Genomic DNA, 22974 nt, shown 5'->3' with positions numbered 1-22974 from the left:
GGGCATGGCGCGCCAACACAGCGGCCATCACAGAGGCCTCCTGATGTCACAGTGGCTTCGCCCCCCCTGCGTTGTCCCGGCGCCTATAAAAGCCCCTGCGCCTGGCCCCCCGCTCGCTGATCTCCCAGGCCCTCTGGCGACTACCAACAATGGTTGGCATGAAGAGGACCTGGGCTGACGGCTGCCCACCCCTGCGTGGGACAATTTGGTTCCTGGAACCAGAGAAGAAGTGGAGGCGGAGGAGCGCTGGCCGAGACGGAGCAGCCGCGGCGGATGGTGTGGAGCCCATGGAGGTGGATCCGCCTGCGGAGGAGGAAGAGCCCATGGAGGTGGATCCACCTCCATCCTATCTGACATGGCACAGCGTCATCGTGCCAGGGCTCCCACCAGCGAGACCATACCACCGTCTTCGCAGAACCGCCCGGACTGCTCCATATTCCCGGCCCTGCCTCCGCCTCCGCAAGTAGGGGGGAGAGGCCACCCGGTGACCATCACGCAGGCTTGCCTGCACCGTGGCCTCTCCCCCTCCCCTCATCCCCATCCCCGTCCCCTATCCCCACCTCTCCTGCAGAGGTGTCATCTCTTCTGCACGGAGTCCCAAGCACTGGGCAAGAGTGCACTCGGCTTCCTCTGGGCTGCTGCACCGGGGCGACAGGAGAACCCTTCCCAAGGCCACGCTGGGCATGGGGTGTCTCGGCCTGAGGACGAGAAGGCTGCCCAAGGGGTGCCAGAAGACGAAGCCCTGCCCTGCATGGCGGTGCCCAGAGAAGAGCAGCAGATCCCTCAGAACGGTGACGCAGACAGCTGCTCCTCTGAAGAAGCAGAAGTCTTCAGGTCTGCCTGGAAGAAGTGCAGGAGTGCAACGGAAAGGCCCTTCATGGCGCTTGGTTATCAGTTCTTCCCAAGACAAGGCAACAAACTGATAGAATAATCATCAGACAAATAAATACATTGCAATAAGAACAATAATAATAAACAACAACAACCAGCAAAACCGCTTTCCTCTCTTCTTTGGTGTCATTGGTCCCAGCCAACAGGGCTTCAGGGATTGTCCCGCTCTACTCTGTGCTGGTGTGGCCTCACCTCGAGCACTGTGTGCAGTTCTGGGCACCGCAGCACAAAAAGGATGTGAAACTGTTGGAAAGTGTCCAGAGAAGGGCTGCAAAGATGGTGAAGGGCCTAGAGGGGAAGACGTAGGAGGAGCGGCTGAGGGCACTGGGCCTGCTCAGCCTGGAAAGAGGAGGCTGAGGGGAGGCCTCATGGCGGCCTACAGCTTCCTCACGAGGGGCAGTGGAGGGGCAGGCGCCGATCTGTTCTCTGTAGTGCTATCCAGTGACAGGACCCGAGGGCATGGGGTCAGGCTGTGACAGGGGAGGGTCAGGCTGGACAGCAGGAAGAGGTTCTTCACTGAGAGGGCTGTCGCGCACTGCAACAGGCTCCCCAGGGACGCAGTCACGGCACCGAGCCTGTCGGAGTTTAAGGAGCGGTTGGACTGTGCTCTTAGTCATAGCTCTGAATTTTGGGGTAGACCTGTGTGGAGCCAGGGGTTGGACTCTGTGGTCCTTGTGGGTCCCTTCCAAATCAGGGTATTCTATGATTCTGTGACTTCTGAAGCACAACATACTGCCAGTGCTTGTGGAGAAATCTTTGCATCCTTTGATACCACCCCATCCTCAGTGCATGCCTGACAGCATCAGGAGAGCCCTTCAGGCTCTCAAGGAGTTGGTCCAGTCCAAGAACATCAGTGTGGATGCAGGAAAGAAGCTGTTGCCAAGGGAAAAAAGTACACTTCTTTACGGGTAACAGAAATAGCTGTTGATGTGGGTTATGGCAAGCTGACCTGGATGACTTACTCAGCTTCCTGACGTCAGGAAGTGATTGCAGGGTTTGTGAATACACTTGCCTGTGGTGGACGGGTTTCTAGGCATGGAGATTGTTGTTCATGGTATTTGCGTGGCAGGAGGACAAAGACATCACAGGTGATGATCAGCAGAAATCACAATGCCAAGATCTGTGTGCACCTAAAAGGTGGGCGATAGAGAATACAGGCAAATTCACCAAACTCAACCAAACCCAACTGCTGATAGCCCACAGCTCCTTCATCCCCTACCCTGCATCTCTCCATCTCTCTGCCCCAGTTCTCTTGATGAAACAACTGAGAAGAAGGAAAAAAAAAAAAAAAAAAAAAAGCTTCCCCCCAACTTCTATGTTGGATCCAGCTAAGCTTTTCAGCTGGGCTGAAAGGAAACATTTCCTGTGGGTTCTGTTTGTTTATTTCGCTTAGCTGTTTTAAATAGCATTTAGGGAAAGAAAAATATCTTTGGAAGGTATTTGCTTTGTTTGGAAGATATTTCAGTGGAGCAGTGTTGGCTATGTGTTTAAAAACGAGAGAGGCAGATATGACTTGAATGTTACTTTCCAGCTCTGGTGTGCCTTACAGATTGCAGTGTTCACTGTGAATCTGGGAGAATAACACAGTTGATAAAAACAATTGCCACGACTTTCTTCCCATAGCTTTGAAGTTAACTGAAGTTGTGGCACCTCTTTATGTAATTTTACTAAAAAAGAGAATTTAGTTGTAGAAACGTGGTGTTTTGTCCTGTCCTTGCCTGGCACAAGATGTATAGAAATAACTCTTGAGTTTACCAGAATCACAGTGCTCTGCACGTGCTGAAAAGGGATGGCAGTTTGGTAAGCGTGGTCACAAAAATGGGAATTGCCATCGAACCTGGGGGTTCTGGACTCAAGCCATGCCAGAGGGGGCACTATCACGTTGCGTGACAAATCCATTAATAACAAGAATTAGTTAGAATAACTTTGTATTTGGTCTCGTTTCCTTCTTGGCACTGGTCAGTGAAGGTGAAAGCAGAAAGGGCTGCTTACAAAATGCCTCGTGGATGTAAGCTGGGTCTCTGTGAGCTTTTTCCTGCACTGCTTCAAAGGGTAGTCTTTTTGATTTTGCAGCATTTGGGGGCTGTCAAGAGCACTATCGTGGTCTCATTCACGCTCTTGTTATGCTCTGGGACCTCCCAAAACACTGCTGGATCTCTTCTGTTGCCTTTGGTGTTAGAGCAGGGGCCAGGACGGAGCTGGCTGCCCAGGCTGGCTGATGCTGTGCATCCCTTGCATGGCACCTGCTGGGAACCATCCCTACACGGGCAAGAAAGCACAATGAGTACCGTGCCTTAGGTTAGAAATGGGAGAAAGACTGAAAGAAATCGGCTTTCAGTGTGACAGTCTGCGTTACAGAAGGGTTTTTAGGAAGTCGCCTCCTGCTTTTTAGATGGCTTATTTGTTTAATTTTAGCAATTTGAATTAAACTTTTTCGCTTCACCTCACTTAGCTTCCGTGTGCATAGAGGCCTAAGCAATTGATATGACTTTTGCTGTTGCAGCTGTTATTTTCTCAGGCGTGTTTCTGATTACTGTTGTCTCTGTTGCAGTAGTTTGTTCTGCTGCAAAAAGGGAGCAACGCGCTCCTATTCTGTGTGTATTTTATTAATTTATCCTCACATGCATTGCTTAAAAAAAAAAAAGCAAAGAGGAAACAAAAGCAGGGCTTGGGGTCCCCACTTCCAGACATTTCTCTCCAAGCAATGAGTTTCTCATCTGTTTCTTAACATATATTAAAAGCAGAAAAGCAATATACTACTTGGGATTTACTCTGGAAGTAGTTGATTTTTAGATTTTAAAGTAATCTCATTGAGCAGCTGAGGAAAGTATGATGCTTATGATACCATATCTCTGCCATTTCTGTGCTTGGCTTTTGGTGTAAAGCCTCGCTTGCCTGAGGCGTAATATCCCAGCAAGACATCCACACTGCCGTGCCTTCAAAACGTAGAGCCGTTTGTTAACAATATGGGATTGTTTCTCCAAAGTTTCTCTACTGTAACCCTAATTGTCCCCCCCAACCCCTTCTGTCTGTAGGAGTAAAGGAACATTTTGGATTTGCTTTGTGTGACCGTATTGTGATGTACCCACCTTCTTGTAGACTCCTCCTGAAGCCTAACCGAGTAGCAGAGGATGGATATGTTCCCTGCAGCCTGCTTGTGGTGGTAGTGGGGGGGCTGATTGGCGTGTCTTCTGCCTGTCTGGTGGTATTAGCATTCATATCAAAGGAAGCTGTTTGGTTCCCTTTCTCCTGGGCAACCGCAGGAGTCGATCCCTGCTCCCTGATGTGAATGGCAACAAAGGCAGGGGAACCATTCGTTGATTCAGAGCAAAAGAGCCCAAGCGGGTGCTTTGATTTCATAGAAACCCTGCCCTGGGAGGGCTCTGCAAGGTTAGTCTGAATGCCTTCCTCGTAATTGTGACTCCCAAAGCGTTTTGGCAATAAAGCAGTGTGAAAGACAAGCAGGCAGGCCTCACGGATAATTTTACATTAATAACGATGACTTAGAAATGCCACTGTCAGACAAGTGATTCCTCTGTGAGAGTCAGACCATCATTAAAATATCTAACGCCAGAGAGGGTCTACACTGGTGGTAAATGGGTTATTGACTTTCAGCTCCTGTTTTGACTAAAACTATATACACAGCCTAAGGACTCCAGTGGATCCCAGTGCCTAAGGTGGTAATGTATTCTGTAAATCAATAATATATTAGTAATAAAAATGACCAAAGCATACATCCATTAAGGATTCATAATAAAAATTTGTTTAGGTTATATACTGCGTGTATTGATTGCTGCTATTTAAAGATAAAGCATGTCTTTCAAGCAGAGTGCTTATATGCATAGCTGCCTACATTTTAAATCCATTTATTTTTAATATGAAGATGAACTTAAATAACATGAGGAAATATGTATGAATAGAAGTCAGTATTTTAAATTGCAAAGCATTATAGGGATGCAAGTGTGCTGAGAAGCCACAAATAGATGTCTGACATTGCTGAGACCTAAATATTGAGCCGTAGCAACATAATAAGCAATGTACGTGGCACTCGCTGGCTGCAACTCCAGGCTTCCCGGTAGCTTAAGTTTCTTTTTTCTTTGCACCTTAACATTGAATTGCTCACCTTTCGGTGTCGAGGTATAGGAGATAATGTAGTATAAGGTAACATATGCCCTGCTTGGCGTGAATGGCACAGCAGGTTTGTGGAACAGAGCTGTCAGCAGAGTGGAGACCCTGCATCTGTGCAGTGCTGCTGGCTTTCTCTAACTTTCCATGCCTGACACGAGTGGCTGCACAGTCAAAGAGGACTTAAGGAACCACACCGATACACAGGATATCTGCATCAACGTGACTGGGATGTTGGGTTTGCTAAATAATGCCTTCAACCCGTCCCAGTAACATCATACCAGGCCCATAACTGCCTCTGCTGTTGATTTGGTGTTGTGCTGTGCCCATACTGGAAGGCTGAAGGTAAAAATAAATAAATAAATGAATAGGCAAACAAAAAGGGAAAAAAAAAAAAAAAAAACAAACACAGACAAACCTACTGCAAATGTCAGTGTAACATCTATGCTTTCATCTGCCCTACCTGTCCATGTGGCTGACTGGGCCAGGTCCAGTGCACCTTCAGCAACGAAGAGGCACCTTTGGTAACAAATGGTTGAGAAAGCAATTCAAGTGCCGTAGCTGCAGTCTTTATGTTTCCCTGCAACAAATAAAAACTGTTTTAGATTACACAGATTATGGTTCATTATGAAAACAAAGCAAGCCTCTGACTGAAATCCCATCTGTTGGTTTGCATTAAACAATTCCCTTCCTCCTCCCTGGCATCTTTTATTCCTAGGAATTCAAGGAAGCTGTCCTGGAACATTTTTGTCCATTCACAACCACTAGATAAAGGCAAGATACAAACCTTTTTTGCATGGATGAGCGCAGCAGGTATCTGCATAAAAGCTGACTGAGACATTTTTATTTTTTATTTTTACTGAGATAATAAATTCGGCAAGTTCCTTGCTGCCAAACGTCCCTCTCTCTTCCTGTTTTCTTTCTCCTAAATCTTCATAGATCTTTAAAATACAAAGAGACTACTATGATCAACAAGCCAGACTGTGCACAATAGAGATCTCACCCCGTGATTTGTGAATCAGGCTCCCATATCTCCAGTTTGAGCTGTAACATATCTTCCAGAAAAATACCCAGGCATAGCTTAGGGACTTCAGCTGATAAGGAATACATCACATACCTAAGTAAACTGTTCCATGGTAAATTACTCACACTGTTAAAATATGTACCTTAATTCTAGGCTGAATTTATCTAGCTTCAGCTTCCAACCATTGCATCGTGCTTGCCTTTTGCTGCTGAAGAGCTCGCTGTCCTTAGAAATAGCTTCCCTCTGTAGAAACCTCCAGGCTGCAGTGGTTTTTTTTGAACTAGTTAAACAGACTTAAGCACCTTTGGTGTCTCACTGTAAATCTGGTTTTCCAGACTCTAGTTCATTTATTTTTTAAAATTTATCTTAAGCTCTTTTGCAAAACCTCCTTCAAAGTTTCTGACAATCTTTTTTGAAGTACAGAAACCACAATGTACATGTTCCCCTAATGGACTCATTAATATAATATGCAGGGCAATTTTGTCTTCCCACTTCTCCTTGTATTCACCTCCTAATAGTCACAAAGATCATGTTTGCCCTTTGAGCCACTGTGTAGTGTTCAAATGCTTATCAATCATGCAAACAGTTTTGTTTCAGAGTGCTTGCTAGGCTGTGGTCTCACATAATGAGCACTTCTTGTATTCCTCCTTGGGCTTGCATTTGTCTGTGTTAAAGCATGGTCTGCTTGAACAGCGTACAGATCAATCTGCAAAACTGACAAGGTCCATATCATTACTTAACATTTTATCGGGTTTTGCACTGACTGCAGATTTGGCAAGCCTGGAGTTTATTTTCTTTCAGATCATCAAGAAGTGTGTTGAATGATACTGGACTGATGAGGTTCTTGCTGAACTTCCAGAAATGCATCAAGTTGGGGTGACAATTCCATGTTTACGTTATTTTTGAGAAGCAAGAGCTAATGCATTTTTTCCTGTGTGCAGTGGGAGTTATGTTCTGTTCTCATAACCTTGATTTCTTTAAGAGTTGCCGGTAGCAATGTGCCAGTGTCCCAGATCGAGTTAAAAAGCAGCACAGGCTTCCTAAGAGGGTGTCTTTTCTCTTTTTTTTCTACAAGCTCTTATATCTAAGGTATCTAATTCTGCAGAATGAAAAATGTCGGGCTGTAGCACTTGCTGTTATATCTTTCTTAATATCGGATGGTGATAAAGAGGTGCTTTTGTTCTCTGAATTATGAGTACATCTGCTTGCTTCTTTCCAAATACAGGTTGGAGTGAGTTGGGGGATATGTGCAGAGGGTTTATTTAATGCTTGATACCTGGCTGTGTTTGTCCTATACACCTCACTATTTTAAAAATACTGCTGCTACTTAAAAGTTTTACGAGCATAATTTTTCTTAATCTGATGGTAGGCAGGTTTTCTGTGTTGTTGTTGTTTTGGTTTTTAATACTTGGAGCTCTCATAACTGCAAGCTTTGTTTCCAAACTGCAATTTGTACTTGTTAACTACATTGCTGCCTTTGTCTTCTTTTTCAAGCGAGGGTAAACTTTTTAACAAAAGTTTCTCATGATTGTAGAGTGGGGAATTTGTCACCTGGAGTCGGACTTCTCAATTTAGTGTTCGCATTGAAATGCTTAAATTTTTATTTCTATGCAGTTTGGTGTGAAATATTTTCATCTACAGGATGCTGTTCTGGGTAAAACCCCCAAGTAGGTATCTTACCAGGGAGGGCTGTGGTCTTAACTTTGCTTTCCAAGTTAAATTGGTTTGTGATTATTTGGCCATTGGCACCTTTTTGTGTTGGTTTGTCTTTGTTCAACAGACATAAACTATAGGAACAGGATCCTGTATGAAACTACCCCCAGACAGTCTTGCTATAAAATTTCCTTAACTTTTTATCCTCAAAAGTAGGCAACAATACATTACTAGTTTTGCCAGTTGTGTCTGAGACTTCGAGCATATACTCCTCAGGTAATAATGCCATGAAAAAATTTCAGAGGGAGATTTAGGAGCTGCTCTTCCTCGTTCCTTACCTGAGTCTGGGGGTAATGGCAACCCTCCACCAGAGCAACATCCCATGTGGTAGCACCTTCACCCAAAAGTCCTCATGGCAAATGTTCCAGTCCTTTGATAACTATTTTTTTTTTTTTTTTTTTTTTTTTTTTTTTTTTTTTTTTTTTTTTTTAAGAAAAAATGGGTTCTACACCAGCCTTTCTCTGTGACCTTTGGTATTTTTAGGTAGTTCCCTACATCCCCTGCCAAACAGATTTGTTAACCCTACCTCTGCAGAGTGTTGCCACGGTAAATCCTGTGGGGGTGTTTTTAAGGTGCTTTACCACGGAATAAAAACTAAAAAAAGCCTGATTTCATTTATAAAGGTTTTCCCTTGTACTCCAGCAGTGCCCTTGGAGGGCAGTGGTAGCAGAACAATTTCCTCAGATACGAATTGCAAGCACAAGATGGTGGAAATATGCAACAATTTTATTCTGAGAAAAGGCAGAAAATTCTAGATGTGAGGTATGTATAACTCCAGGATAACGATGCCTGAAACACCTACAGAAAGAGATAGGTGTTAAAAGTACAGGAAAACATGCTTGAAACGGATCCTTTGTTAGAAAGCTCACAGAAATGTGCCATAACATGCTTACATTAGAAAGTTAACTAATAACTTTTAACTAACTTTGCCCTTCCAGTTCTGCTGCAGGCTGCCTCTGAGTTGCATCCCCGCCGCCTGTGATTCCTCTGCTGTCCCAGCAGGTTTGAAAAAGCCCAGCTTTTTCTGACACTGTATCTGTAGGGGAACAGCCCCATTTTTAGGACTGGAATCTTCCATCAGGTGTTATGTTGAAAACTTTTCTTCGCCCTTATCTCTATCTGGTTTTGTTGGGCAGTTAGATTTGTGTTTGTTTGTTTGTCTGTTTTTTTGAGGACAGATCAACAAAAGATTTAATTTCATCTACTTAGAGAGAGAGCTCTTGCAGGAGGAGAATCTGAAACAGAATGAGTGAATGTGTTGAGAAATAAAGCCTCCCATCCATCATAGCTGGTTGCAGTGTGTTTTTCCTGAAGCAAGTTAGATTTTCTTCAACCATATTTTCATGAAACTGGTGAGCATCGTGCCCTCAAGTACATCTGTATCTGTCACCCATGCCACATGGCTATCCTTTTCTGTGCTACCATCATTCCCAACTCGAATGTGCATATATTTCCTCTTCTGTTATTTTAGTTTAAACGTCCTTTGTGGCACAGACCCTCTTTGGGTTCAGTTGTACACACAGGAGTCTTGGCCTGTGGCAGAGCCCTATGTTTTCCCACAGGACGAGCCATAAATCATGGTATCCAGAGCTCTAGAGACTTTCATAAACCGGGGTTTCATAAACCCTACAGGTTTCATCTGGTGCCACGTTGCTTTCATTTAGCACAATGTCCTTGTGACTTTATTCATGCTTGGTTTTGCTTCCACCTTGGCGTGCCCCAGCCACCCTGGTTTGCCAGTAGCAGTCACGGTGGTACTGCAGGACAAGCATCCCTTCCCCGGTGTGAACCCTATGAGCCCTCAGCTCTTTTGCAGACCTCTTCACCTGGCTCTTTTGGGAACAATTAATCTGTTCAGAGCATCTGGGGAGTCTGCAGGTAAGCGTTACTTCAGACTTTTTTCTCTGCCTCACCTTGAGATGGGCAGTATCGTGTGTGTTTTACACCCATGAACATACGCAGTATTTCCAGATCAATGTCTGCACAGGATGCATTAGGGGGAAAATACTTAACCCCAGTGTTTTCTGCGAGCAGGTGGCTGCAATAAGAAACCTGGACACTCTAGGATTTTTGGTTTTGCTTCCTAGGAAGCGAACCATTTTGTAAAGTTAATTTAATTCATTAGTCTTAATGTTTTGTTATTTTCCATTGAGGAGGAGAGTTATCTGCAGGGAAAAAAAAAATGTATTCCCTGAAAATCTGTTTTTATTTGGAATATATTTCCACCTGGAGCACGTGTGTGCATTTCATTTCATTCCTAGAATTAATTCTCCTATTGTTCTTTATTTTTAAGCTTGGTGGAAGTAGATAAAGTTGGCCAACGTTCAGATGAAAGCGTACGCTTCTGCAAAGCTTTTTTTAGATGTTAGTATATTTGGAGTGAAATCCTTGATCTTTCAGAGTCAGAAGGGAGTTACATTAAAGGCTTCATTGAGAGTCAGGATTTGGAGGGTCACAAAGAATGGCTCAACAAAGCCTACTTGTTAGTTCTTGCTAAAGCATCAGCAAAAAGGATGTTGGACCTCATGCCTCTACTTCTGAGGTGGAGCTAATAGATGCCATGCTTTGCAAATCCCTATCCAGCAGCTGGGGATGGGTTGCCTTTGTAATGCAGCCAACAGGTCGAGGGGAGATGATTCTCCCCCTCTGCTCTGCTCTTGTGAAACCCCACCTGGAGTGCTGCTCTGGGGCCCCCAGCCCTAGGAGGACACGGATGCACTAGGACAGGTCCAGAGGAGGGCCACGAGGATGCTCCGAGGGCTGGAGCACCTCTCCTGCGAAGACAGGCTGAGGGAGTTGGGGTTGTTCAGCCCCATGTTACACACATCATGCATTTATAGAAGTGTGTGTGTGTACGTATGCACATATATTATGTATATATAACATTTATGATGGATTACAATTCTGAGAGGCAAGATCTTCAAGCAGTCTGACTTCTTTATAAAACTTTCGCGGAGTTACAGCTAGTGGAAAGAGCAAATTCTCTGTTGCTATTTATGGCAGAGACTCAAAGAGGCTGTGATGTCTAAAGCACCAAGAAAAATCACAGTTATTTATTTAATGGTCTACCGTTTAGCCATATTACTTCCTGAAAAATAGCTAGGCTTCAAGTTCTGGGTAACTTCTTGTAAAATTAACTCTACGGGAGTCACTCTTGGCATTCAGTGATGTGGTGGAATTGGTTTAAATGTTAAATGTTTGGCACCCAAAATTTGTATACAGGTCTTTGAATGATAGCCTGAGAAATTCTTCCCTTTTGCCTGCTTTCCTTTCTCTCTGGACATTTCTTCAGATTTCACACAGTTCTCCTTTCTGGGCAATGCAAACTTAAAAATAGATTTACTGCTTTGCTAAACAAGTCCATAAACATCACCGAGTAATCCTCACCATGCTGTTCATCATTTCTTTAATAATGCAGATATTTCTACAAGAGCTTTAATGGTCCCCTTCAGAGGCTATTCAGGGAACTGTAAATCAAAATTAAACTTTAACTTTGAGGAGGTGTTACTTGGTAGGAATACATTATTTGCTGTCACAGTATTTCAGCTAAACCCCAAATACATCTAACCTGATTTGTATCTACCTTAAAAAGGATTTCTGAACCTGATGACTTCTGGATTGGGTCCTGATTTTTTTGTTTGTTTGTTTGCTTGCTTGTTTATTTGTTTTTGTTAATTTTTGTGTTTTTGTTTTCCCTCACAGTGGGATAGAAATCAGGTCTAGTCTCCTTGGTCTCCTTATCTTTATCCCTGTCCTGCTTCCTGTAGCTCAGTGCTGCTGCCTCCCAGTTCATGGTGGTGCAGGTGACGGGGAACAGCATGTCCTCAGCTCCTGGGCAATATTCAGCTGGGGACACCATTAATCCTTCTGTGTGTACGATTTACTATGCATTGAAGCCCATTCAGATGACACCTAAAAAACAAACAAACAACTCTACTGGTTAACAGGGAAATTATTCCAGATTGACATTATTTTAGCATCTGTAAGAATTTAATCTGGTGTTTTAGGTGGAAGCAGTAATAAAGTGTAAATAAAGTGGTAATAAATTATTGGAAGAACTTCTGATTTAATACAAAATCTGAAAAGGATAAACAGATCCTTTTTCCTTACAGGGGCTAAACCCTTGGTACTCATTTACCTGAGTGCCTCCATGAGCATACCTGCTATGGTGGTTGATAAAAGTTTTTATCTGAGATTAAAAAATTAACCTTACTAATGGCTATAATAAAAAGCTACAGTGGAGTAATTTAAAATGAGGTGAATTTTGTTATTACTCAAATTCCACTCGCTTCACCACATTAATTTGTACTGAATTAAATTTGAGACTTCAAGGTTGTTTGGCAATGTCAAAGTCAAAGCTTCCCTGCTTTTTGAAGACAGCTAAGCATCTATTGTAACAGCAGTAACTTGGGGTTGGGTAGGTGGCATGTTTTTCCTTACCCAGGGCTCTGGTGTGGTGTGTGGTATGTGGATTTGTTATAAAACAAACAAGCAAAAAGAAAGAATGGTCTCTGTTGCACAGAACTTAACATTTCCTTTACTGAGAGCCCCAGCGTCTGAATTTTGAGGACGAGGATTTCAGGATTTGAAACCCTGATATTTAAGCGATGTCTGTGTTAGGCTGGAGGGTAACTTTAGCATGAGAGCTGTTTATGGGTCTTCTGTTCTGCAGTGCAGGACTTCAACCCCAGGTTCTTACCCTATCTTTACAGTTTTCCTACGCTTGAAAGTTAATTTCCTCACAGGAAGACTGTGAATTTAAAGAGCAGTTGTATCCGAGTATCTTCTTGTCCGTGTCTTTCATTACAAATGAGATGATTCACTGCAAGGGAAATATCCTTGGGAATAGATTTTTCCCATGATGTGGCCTAAATATTAATATTCTTGCTTTGGACTGTCCCCTTGGAGACAGGATGTCTTTTGTCTGTTGTTCTCAGCTTGGTGTTTGTGCTTTAACTAAATTCGGTTAAGTAACATTTAACTCAGGCTGGGACTGGACTTCTGACCTCTAATTTGAAGGTAGGTCATCACGTTATTTTATAAGAGCACATTAAATTCGGCCTCCCACCCTTCCTTTTGGAATGCTTTGGTTCTTTTCCATGATCTTTCCATGATCACCAACTTTTTGTGAGCTGAAACATCTCTGTGCCCAAGGAGAAACCTCTATTTTCTTTTTATTCCCGCTGTTTTCGTTCCTTGGTAGACTACTGAGTTAACCTGCCTCATGAAGGGCTCCAGTGAGCACCAGGATGGGCACGGGACCAGCAGCTGAAGCACGTGGGCTGGAGGCCTGAATAGGGCTTCAACACCGGTGGCCTGGTAACGTGGCTCATCCCGGTGCTCTTCTTGGCCTGGCCAAGCTTTTCGTGGTGCTCCTGTCTGCATCCTTGCCTGTGCTGACATGGAAGCTGTGCTCTCTGTGTGTCTGTTTGGCAGCCCCTACAGAAACCCCATCCCATGTTGTGCTACATCCTTCTCCTGTGTCCCCTCTTCGTTGTGAGAGAGTGTGAGCGTGCTGCCAAACACCCCCTGTAATTTCACTCAGATCACCTGGGAGCAAATCTCTAGCAAGCATCACTTGAAGGTTATAATGGAAGTAGATTAAGCAATTTATGAAACCATTTTTGACCTCAAATTCCACATAAAATGCACAGGGAAGGACTTGTTTGTTTTTTTTGTTTTTTTTTTGTTTTTTTTTTTTTTGACTTGTATTTGGTTGTATTTTCTGGGTTGTTGCACAGGATTGCATTTATTTTCGTTTTTTTTTTTTTGCATACTCCGTTCCAGAGGATGACCCTGCAGTTAGTGAGGTCTGCTCACAGCTGGCTGTTTGCTGGGTGGTTGTGGGCTCTGCTTTGGGTAAAGATGCACAAAGGAAAGTCGCAAATTGTTCTGGATATCTTGTAGGAAATAATAAAGCCCAGGATAGCCCGGGGTATTCAATTTGTATGAGGAAACACAGGCTGAAGCCACATTCTTCACCTTCTGGGGTTTCTTCCTTTCTGGGGCAGGTTTTGGAGTGCTTAATGGCGAGGATAGTTTTCTCATTTTCATAAATAAGACAGCAATCAGCTGAGGGCTGGAGGGGTGAGCCAGGAGTGGAGTCCGGCCCTGCCTGGCTCCAGCCCTGTGCTGTCGGAGGCTCCAGCCATTTGGCCACGCTGCCTTCCTTTCCTCCCTGGAGAACCTGGCTATGGATGCTGGAAGCATCCCCTGCAAGGGCTCGGCACCAGCCACTGTCTGTAGGCTCCACCTTTAACCCCTCTGCAGGCTGAGAGCAGAAGGAAGGCTCCTCTACCCCATCCCGCCAGAAAAGACTCAGGCTTCCTGGCTGTTTAATCTGTCATCAGCATACGCAGAGAAAGCAGGGGAGAGATGAGAGCATTTCCCTGTTTGTATTCCGATCACAAGTTTCCCGAGAACTTTTAACCAGCCGGTATTTTTAATCTTGTCAGAACTAAACTAATATTTGTGAGCATGGAAAGGCTGGGGGGACGGGCGCAGTGCAAATGGGAGAAATGTTTGTTGTCGCTATCTTTAACTTGAGTTTTTGTTTGCTGCCAATATTGTTCGTCAGATCAGAGGCCAGATGTAATTTGGATTAAGGGAGAGAAGAAACACTGAGCTCTGTTTGCATGCTGCAAATGAATGCGGTAACGCTGCTTTGTTTCTTAACAGGAAAAGTGGGACCCTGGTGTAGAAAAGCACTTGGGCATGTGCTTTTCTTTGGGGAGCGACAGTCATATAAGGCCTTGTAACCCAAATGGGATTACAGCCTGTACCCATACCAGAGTAGGCTGCAGAATAAGAGGGTGGCTTTATATAAATATATATATATATAACTTTTTATTTTTTTTCTCCTGCAGAATCAAAATGAATGGCGGGAATATTAAGTACTGTGAAATTACAAACACAGAAGCGTTTCTCCAAACTAGCAGGAAACCTTTTCCCCCAGCGTGGTGTGTTTGCCTTTGGGAACAGTAAGTCAGGTGTTTAGCTGGGCAGACCAAATCCTGTGTAGAGCTTGTGAAAATAATTATCTCTACATTTCCAGCTTTTTGTTTCGCCGTGCTTAAATATGCACTTAAATTTCACTCTGAAAAATCTGAGCCAGAACATCATTTCTCTGGGAAAATTGCATATAATACCTAATTAAAAACATCATCCCACACTTTTCTTTTAAAAGTACATCTACTACCGTCATGCCTCTAAATGTAACAGAGCTCAACAAGTCTCTAGCAGCCAAGAAGAGACGTAATTTAAAGGCTATTTCAGCATTTGATTAAGCACATAGTGATAACTACAAGCCCATGCCCTGCAGGCATGACAAGAGGCAATTATGTTCTGAGGTCAAAAGCAAGGGGGAGAAAAAGCGCAAGATTTTGATGACTTACTTAATTTTCCAGCTCCTGAAATTAGCAGAGACAAAGAAGTTCTAAATCGCTGAGATAAAATCCTGTCACTGACTGTGACTGTTTCTCCCTCTCACTTTGCCCTGCGTAAGCTCAAGAACATGGGTTGCCACCAAACGGCCGCAGTTAGAAGACTCAAACTGGCACACGATTAAATGTTAAAAAAGGAAAAAAAAAAAAGTGTTTTTCAATTTTTTTTAGGTTCAGCTGTCTGTGCTAGATTGATGTCTGCACATAGGATCCTGGAAAAAGGCACCTGTTTTCCAACGTAGTGAGCAGCCGTCAGCTCTTCTTGATTCCCAGCCAACAATTAGGTCACTTATTTAGGAGATTAAATAAGGAGCTCAGTGAGAGACTGCAAAGATAGGGAGCTGCTCAAAGGAGAGAGAATGGATTAATGAATTAATACAGTCGTGCTGTGTATTTCACAGATGGGCTTTGATGTATCTTATTTCATAGCAAGAAGCACACACAAATAATAATAAAAAAATCTTTGCTCCTCACTGGAAAACCAGTAAAAATGATAAAGTAAGATTATCACATAGGGACACAATGTCAACAAATGTGCTTGCAAAGGAGATAAACAACCAACCTCAAATCTCTCTTTGGAGTATTTATTGCAGATATCAGGGTAGAAGAAGGCCACGTGGAGCAACTCATTTGACAGAGAATGGCAGGATAGAAAACATGCACCATTGATTTCTCCTATTTCATTGTATTACGGTGTTTCGTTATCCTTAATTCCTGATCCAAACAAAGCTCGTCCAAGGTGTCACATTTATCTTCTGCCACATATCCAGGACATAACTGTTGACTGTGTGATACCACAGTAAGGTATCTATAAGCGAGAGCTGTCCTTCTGATAGCAAGTGGTTGAGTGACTGTGTGAGAAACAAAAAGGTGAATTTCAGTATATAGCAAGCCACATCTGGAAACGTTTGCATCCATCCAGGTATTCTTTAATGGGAAGTAGAATATGAGCTGTTTGGTTTTCCCTTTCCCATTCCCATTGACATTCATGCAGTTTTAGTAGATAGATGCCATAAAGTCTCACATGCATATAGAACATATAAGAAATGTGCTCTCACATCTGGTACAGAACTGTATGCAATAGCTTTTATTAAACCTCTGTATTTTCATTTTAACTGTAAAATCCTCCACTAGAAGCCGTAAGTACTGCATCATCCTTGTTGATAGACTTGCTGTGAGATTAGGACACTGTCTTTGCCCTCAGATAAACTTCTGTTTTAATGAAACCATATTGCTGGTAGCAGCTCCTGATGTCCTATTTCTAATAAAACATGAGAGTTAAGATTAGCTGCGTACGTACAGGATTGCTCTTTGACAAATACACCAGGTTTGTGTAAGTGAATTCCCAGTCAATTAATTTCTATGATTTTGAAGCAGGGTTTTCCTCAGCCATCATATGTTTAATGCCTGCCTTCCTTGACAATATAGCATAGTTACTGCAAAAGAGGCATAGGAATTAATGGCAAAAATGCACTTTCTGAAGCATGGTGACCAGAGGTTTGAGTTTTGTTTTGTTTTCTTGTAGTGGGAACTGCAAAAATAAATTAGTTTTAGCAGCTGTCTTTGTGGTTATGGTGGTCCACAGACACATCCACAGCCCAATGGAGCAAGTGGCCAGAGAGGAGCCTGCTCTGTTTTCAACCCTTTGCTTTTGCATAATACAGAACTGGTCATTAACCTCCTAGAGAAAAGTATCCAAATTCCCCAAGAAACTGGCCAAAACTTAGTCCCAAACAGCTAATGTTAGCTGTATACCTCATCCTGCCATTTTCTTGGCACTTCATAGAGTCCTCTAAGCACACGACAGTAGGAGAGAGTACTCTTGGCCTCAGCCTTCTGCCAAAATCTGCTCGAAACCACCTGCCTCCCATACCTCCAACCTGCTCAGGCTTAGTACAGAGCTAGCAGAGAGCGATCTCACCTCAGCTCCTTCCTGAAGCTGAAAGTTTCTGGTCAGCAGTGGGCCTGTGATCGCGAAAGGTAATGCAGGCAACTAGAAACTCTTCCCTTTTGCCATCAAGTCAAGCGTTGGGCTTTTTTCTTTGCTCAGGTCTTGTCTGTGCCTCCACGTCCTGTTCCTCCTCCACTCACCTTGTAGTTGGTTAGTAATATCAAGCCAAAGGTGAGAACGAGGAATTACATCTTGGAGGTTTGTGCTTTTTGTCCTGGCTTTCCCCTTTCTGAAACACGAGGATTTGGTTTCGCTATGGGCTTATTGCATTAAACAGATGTATGGTGCAATAAGAGACCAGGGCAAAACCGTTACTCTAATCTCGGGAAAGAAGCACATCCTCCATGATCCAAACCCCGAAGCTATGGTAATTGGAGAAGCTATTATCGAAGAATGAAATGCATGTCTGTCTCAGGAGTTTGGCAATTAGTCCGCAGCCCTACCACATCACTAGTATCTGCTTTTAGAGTAATCCCCGCAAAGGCACAGAAATGGAAAGGTTCATCCGTCCGATAATGCAGATCTCAATGAGACAATTGACAGTAATGGGATGTTGCACAGGAGTTAATGTAATGTGCTGGATCGCTGCCTGCCAGACAGACAGACAGAGGCAGCCTTCATCCAGCTAAGGGGTACACAAACAGCAGTGCACTCTTTTTCCATAAGGAAGCACGGAGTTTGTGCACCAGGTTGAACTTTTATGGGAGAAGACATTGATTCAATGGCACATTGTCCCTACAACTGAAAACCTTTGTGGTGTGGGGTTTTCATCCTTGTAGAGTAAGGAAAAGTAGGCGTTGGCTTTTGTTTCGGCTCGTGGCCAGTATGTTTGGCTGGGAAACAAGTAGTTGGTTCCCAGCTTCACCATGGGATTCCTGAGAGATCTTCTGGAAGACACGTAACGCTTCTGTGGCTCAAATGAGAGTGACAACACGTAGCTAGTTCACGTGGGTGTGAGGGCATCGATGCATTCACGTTGTTCAGGCTGCTGAAGATCTTTGGATCAAAGGGACTGTGGAGATGAGAAGTATTGCTGCTTCTTGTCTTTCAAGTTTGTGTACTAACACTTTAGGCTTTGTTTTCAAGGCATCTCAAAGCACATTTCTTTGTTCATTGCCAACATGGAGCCAACTTTTTTTTTTTTTTTTTTTTTTTTTTTAATCAAATAAGATTTCTGATGTCAGTTTAAATGAGCTTCCCGAGCATGTGGCAGTATCGAGTGCACGTAGATCAGAAAATATCACTGCGGGTACCAGACGTCGGGGTGGTTACCAGAACCTGCCGGCCAGCCCCTGGCACGCTGCAGGCGGTGCTGAAAACCTTCTGGCACCTGTGTGTGTTCTGAGGACCTGGAAAAGGACTGGGAGCAATGCAGATGTTAGGGCAGCTGCAGTCATGCTGAGCAGGTGGGATCCCGGTGCTTGCGTTGCTCATGGACAGACCATTTCCCCCAGCTGATCAGGCACAACCCAGGGCTGTAATTTTATATATCAAAGCCTTTCACCTAGCAAGCCGAAGTAATAACAACGCCGGAGTTGCTGTTTACCTCTTTCAATACGGTGTTTCTAAAGCTCTTTACAAAAGTGATCGTTTGTGTTTTTTGTGATGAGAAAAGCAAGCAGCTGAGCAGGGAAGTGATTTCTCCAGGTGGCCAGCAGGCTGGGGATCAGACCTCGCTTCTGCAGGCCATATCACGAGGGTACCAAAGCTATCCAGAGCACATCTCGGTATAGCATACAGACAAAAAAAAACGCTGCTAAATGTCATTCTGCTTTTAATCCTCCTATCAGCGTGGAAAAGTAAATGTTTGCTGTGTTTCTCTGTTAATCCTTGCAGCTTTCAGCCGAGCCCCGGTCCCCATGGCTGTGGTCCGAAGGGAGCTGTCCTGTGAGAGTTACCCCATCGAGCTCCGCTGCCCGGGAACAGATGTTATCATGATTGAAAGTGCCAACTACGGGAGGACTGACGATAAAATCTGTGACTCTGATCCTGCTCAGATGGAGAATATCCGCTGTTATCTGCCAGATGCCTATAAGATTATGACTCAAAGGTATAGCATTTAATATTCTTTGTTTGCTGACTGTTGTTTTTTTAATCCGGTACGTACACACCAGTTTGTTTCTGTGTTTGCGTGAGAAAACGCAGGTTCTTAGTGTCTGTGTACGGGCACAGAATTACAGCTATCATTGCTAAACTGTGCGTTTACCAGAGTAGGTCAGGATCAAACAATATAAATAACATTTGCGGTAAGTACTGCTAATCAGCCCGCTTGATATCCACAGACTCTCGATGTTACCTCTGAAATGCCTGTATACCAGTGCTGTTCATGAATATACGTGAAGTCTTTCTCATGTGCGCCTTTCTTCTGCTCTGCTGTCTTTGTATAGGTGGTCAGTAATTTCCTTTGAACTATTAATATTTTGCGTTCAGAATAACATTTTCAATTTTCTAAAACACAAAGGACTCCAACTCCAACGCTCATCGTGTTGCCAGCCTCAGTTTTAGGTGGGATCTGAATTTGTAGTCAAGAACTTGTTCAGGGTTACTGCTTTTCCAGAAGACTTACTAAATTTCTGTACAAATACTAGTGCAGTTAATTGCTAACACTGCATCTGAAAACGGTAACTGAGGTACGTTCCACGTGGATAGACTCTTGTAGTGCAAAGCCAAGGCCTAACAGCTTATTCCAATCTATAATATCCTGGTTATGGAAAGGCTTTAACTATTTCTAAAATTTTCAGGATATTCTTTGGCACAAGAAGTGGTGTGGGAAGGATTTCTAAGTCACAGTTCTTGATATTTAATCACATTCAGCGTGCTTCTTTTAATAACTACGCACAAATAACTATTCAGGACGTTTTGCTATTAATTAAATAGCAATAGAAATGAGTGTTTCAGGATATTAATAATAGTATCGACATAAGCAAAGTGCTGCTAATTGATGTCATGACAACAGTGTTTGTATGGTGACCTAATGGCTAAAGCAGTGCAAGGTTTTAATGGAGTATCTTGCTATAGTTTGTTGCAAGATAGTTTGCACTAAAAATGGAGTTGTGTGAGCAACAGAAAAGAAAACATGAGTTTCATCTATATTTGACACGTTAATGGATATTTTTGAGTTCCCTTCAGAGTTGCTCCATGTCAGAGATTTAGAACCCAAGTTGCTGAGAGGTCTCATGACAAATGTGCTCATTGCTGCAAACGGCTTGTATAAGCCCATTTGACTTGGCACTCCTTTATGTCGAACCCCCCTGCACTGCTGCTTCGAGTCCTGTTTGTAAGACTGTGATGATTGCTTTTTCAAAACGTGTGGCAAGGGTAAGAACATGACATCATCCAGTGCCTTGAATTCAGCATGGTTTTAGTAGCATTACTGTAATTCTCCTGTACAGGTTGTTAGTGGCTTCAAGCAGAAACCCTTTATCATCTGCATATTGGCAGAAGAAAACCATGTCATCCCCTTTGTGGGGCCATTACAAAGTATTAATATATATATATATATATATTTTTTATATATATGTGGTAATGTCCTCCAGGCACTAGCTTCCCAGCCACACACAGAGCTCTGCAAGCTTCTGGTCAGTTCCCATGCATAGCAAAGCTGCAATAAATGTTGGCACCTTGCTCAAGGAGAGCATGTAATCATACTGTGTGCCCACAGTGCTGGGATGAAAACTCACGTTGATTACTTGGCTCTGCACACTGTCACTGCCAACCCAAACTGCTTAGCAGAGAGCTAGCAGGGAAGCACACCTCTAAGGCAGAGCATCTCTGCTTTCCCATTTAGGCAGGAATGACCAGTGACAGGGAGATTTCTTGCAAGGGAAATGTGAATCCCTCCTGGCTGAATATTAATATCCTTGTCTAATGCTGTTTTTCAGTAAGGACTCTCAGGAAAGGGTGGTAGCTCTTTCCATTTAAGTACGTGATGATCAATTTTCTTGAAGAAGTGCGCAATCATGTTATTAATTGGGTACTTGTGAGTTTCTTGAAAGTAAATATGACCTGCTTCTAGTTAAAAGGCAGGTTAAAAGGGGAGGGGGATGACGACGACACTCCATTTTGCATTTATATGCCATTCTCATTTCTCTTTTATCTCCATTAATTCAAAGAGTTGAACAAAATAATAAAACCATTAAAATGAAATACATTCCTAAGATGCGGACCAGTCTGCCAGTTCACAGCTCAGCATATGCCTTATAGCTGAGCATCTGAAAAAAATAGCCTAAAAGGAAAATCCTGACAGCCTAGTCACTGTGACATTTTCTTCTGAAAGCCTTTACCTGCAAAATTAATCAATTCAGCATTATTTAGGTGGTTTTGCAGATGAATGCAGGTTTTGATACAATTAACTTGTCTTTGCTAACGCGATAGAGTGGGGGCAACGTAACCCTCGCGGTAATCGAAGCTGCCTGCATATGGAGAGAAAAAACATACGCACAGTGCATGCTTATTCTGCATTGATTAATTATTGCATTCACAAATACACGGTCCCCCTGTAGGTTTTATAATAAGTTTTCTAACTGCTCGCAGTTTTTAATCAGCAACATTGTCCAGTCAACCTACAGGCATCCTGGCGTGGCTTGCGGGGAGGAGAAGAGTGAAAGGTAGGGAAGAAAAGTGTGTGTCTGAGAGATGGAGCTATTAGTATGTGAGCCAAGGCTGCGAGGGAGCAGATTTATGGTAGATATTAGCAATTTTTCCCCCAAGGACTCCTCTCTCCTCCCCAAAATTGAGCTGGCATGCTCCTTTCTTCTGTATGTTTATTTAAATTAATTTTGCAGACGAGTGCATGGGGTTATTTTGAAAGGGAAAGGCATAAATCTGATGCTGTGTTTGCGGAGCCCCCTGAGCAGTGAGAACACAAGGAGCTCTTGCTGCAACTGTTGCCCTGAAAATCGCTAAAATCTTCAGAGTATTTCTCTAAGTAAAGAAAGTTTAAACAGCTTGTAGGGAGCTATTTGATAGGAAATTAAATCTCTGTGGCCTATTTTGTTTTCAAACTTGCCGGCTCTTCCTTCCAGCATGAGAGCAACAGCTGCCCATAAAAGCTCAGAAAGAGTGCTTTATGGACTGGAGTTATTCTGATATAATTAGAGAAAAATTATTTCATAGCATGTTTGCTTTGGAGCAATGTCTTTCTGAGGACTGTAACAAACAATTAAATTCTAGCCAGGCCCATTGTAAACTGTGTGTACAGTGCCATGGGAGGCTTCACCATGTTCTCCCTTGAGCTGCTATGCCACAAAGTTAACGTGTCATCCATTCAGACAGCCAGAGTCCTCCTCAAACAATAGGGAGAAGCAGCCTCCTATTCCCATAAGAATCGCCTTTGTGTTTATAAATGTTAACACTGTCATTTACTCTATCAAAAAAAAAAGAAGAAGAAGAAAAAGAGAAATAATTGCTCTCAGCATTCTCTCTTGCGTTTCTTGTGGATGCTTTCTGCCAAGGAAATAAATACGTGTCCCAGACAGATAAAACCAGCGTGGCTCTTTTTGCGTGCTCGTGGTTTCACTGTAGTCTTTGGAGCTAGTCACTGGCTAAAACTGACCCAAAAATTCAAGGCTTCAGCTCGGGCAAGGGAGTTAAACGTTTATTTGCCTCCTCCTTGATTCGGACACGCATGCCAGCATGTGCTTCTCTTTAGGCACATGCTGAAGTGTTTTGCTGAGCAAAGATCTGCCCATGTAGTTTCCCGAGTTAAAGCCAATGGAAGGAAGCTGGTGGATGGATCAGGCTTCACGTGGATGTTCGCAGAACTGCACGCTGCTGGTACCACCTTTGTTTTTAACTGAGTAATTTGAAGCAGACCGTTTTACTGAGCT

The 22974-nt window shown here is 43.3% G+C and overlaps 1 protein-coding gene across 1 annotated transcript in view; it reads left to right on the top strand.

The window, feature by feature from the left end:
- The window catches only part of ADGRL3 (adhesion G protein-coupled receptor L3), a 519229-nt gene that overhangs the window by 239383 nt on the left and 256872 nt on the right, over positions 1 to 22974 (top strand). Inside the window, exon 6 of the mRNA XM_084516776.1 lies at positions 18983 to 19196. Coding sequence (XP_084372902.1) covers positions 18983 to 19196 — 214 coding nt within the window. The remainder of the gene's footprint in view (positions 1 to 18982; positions 19197 to 22974) is intronic.

This window comes from Aythya ferina (assembly GCF_964211825.1).
Source record: "Aythya ferina genome assembly, chromosome: 4".
NCBI classification, from domain to species: domain Eukaryota; kingdom Metazoa; phylum Chordata; class Aves; order Anseriformes; family Anatidae; genus Aythya; species Aythya ferina.
This window is presented reverse-complemented; position numbering and strand designations above follow the sequence as displayed.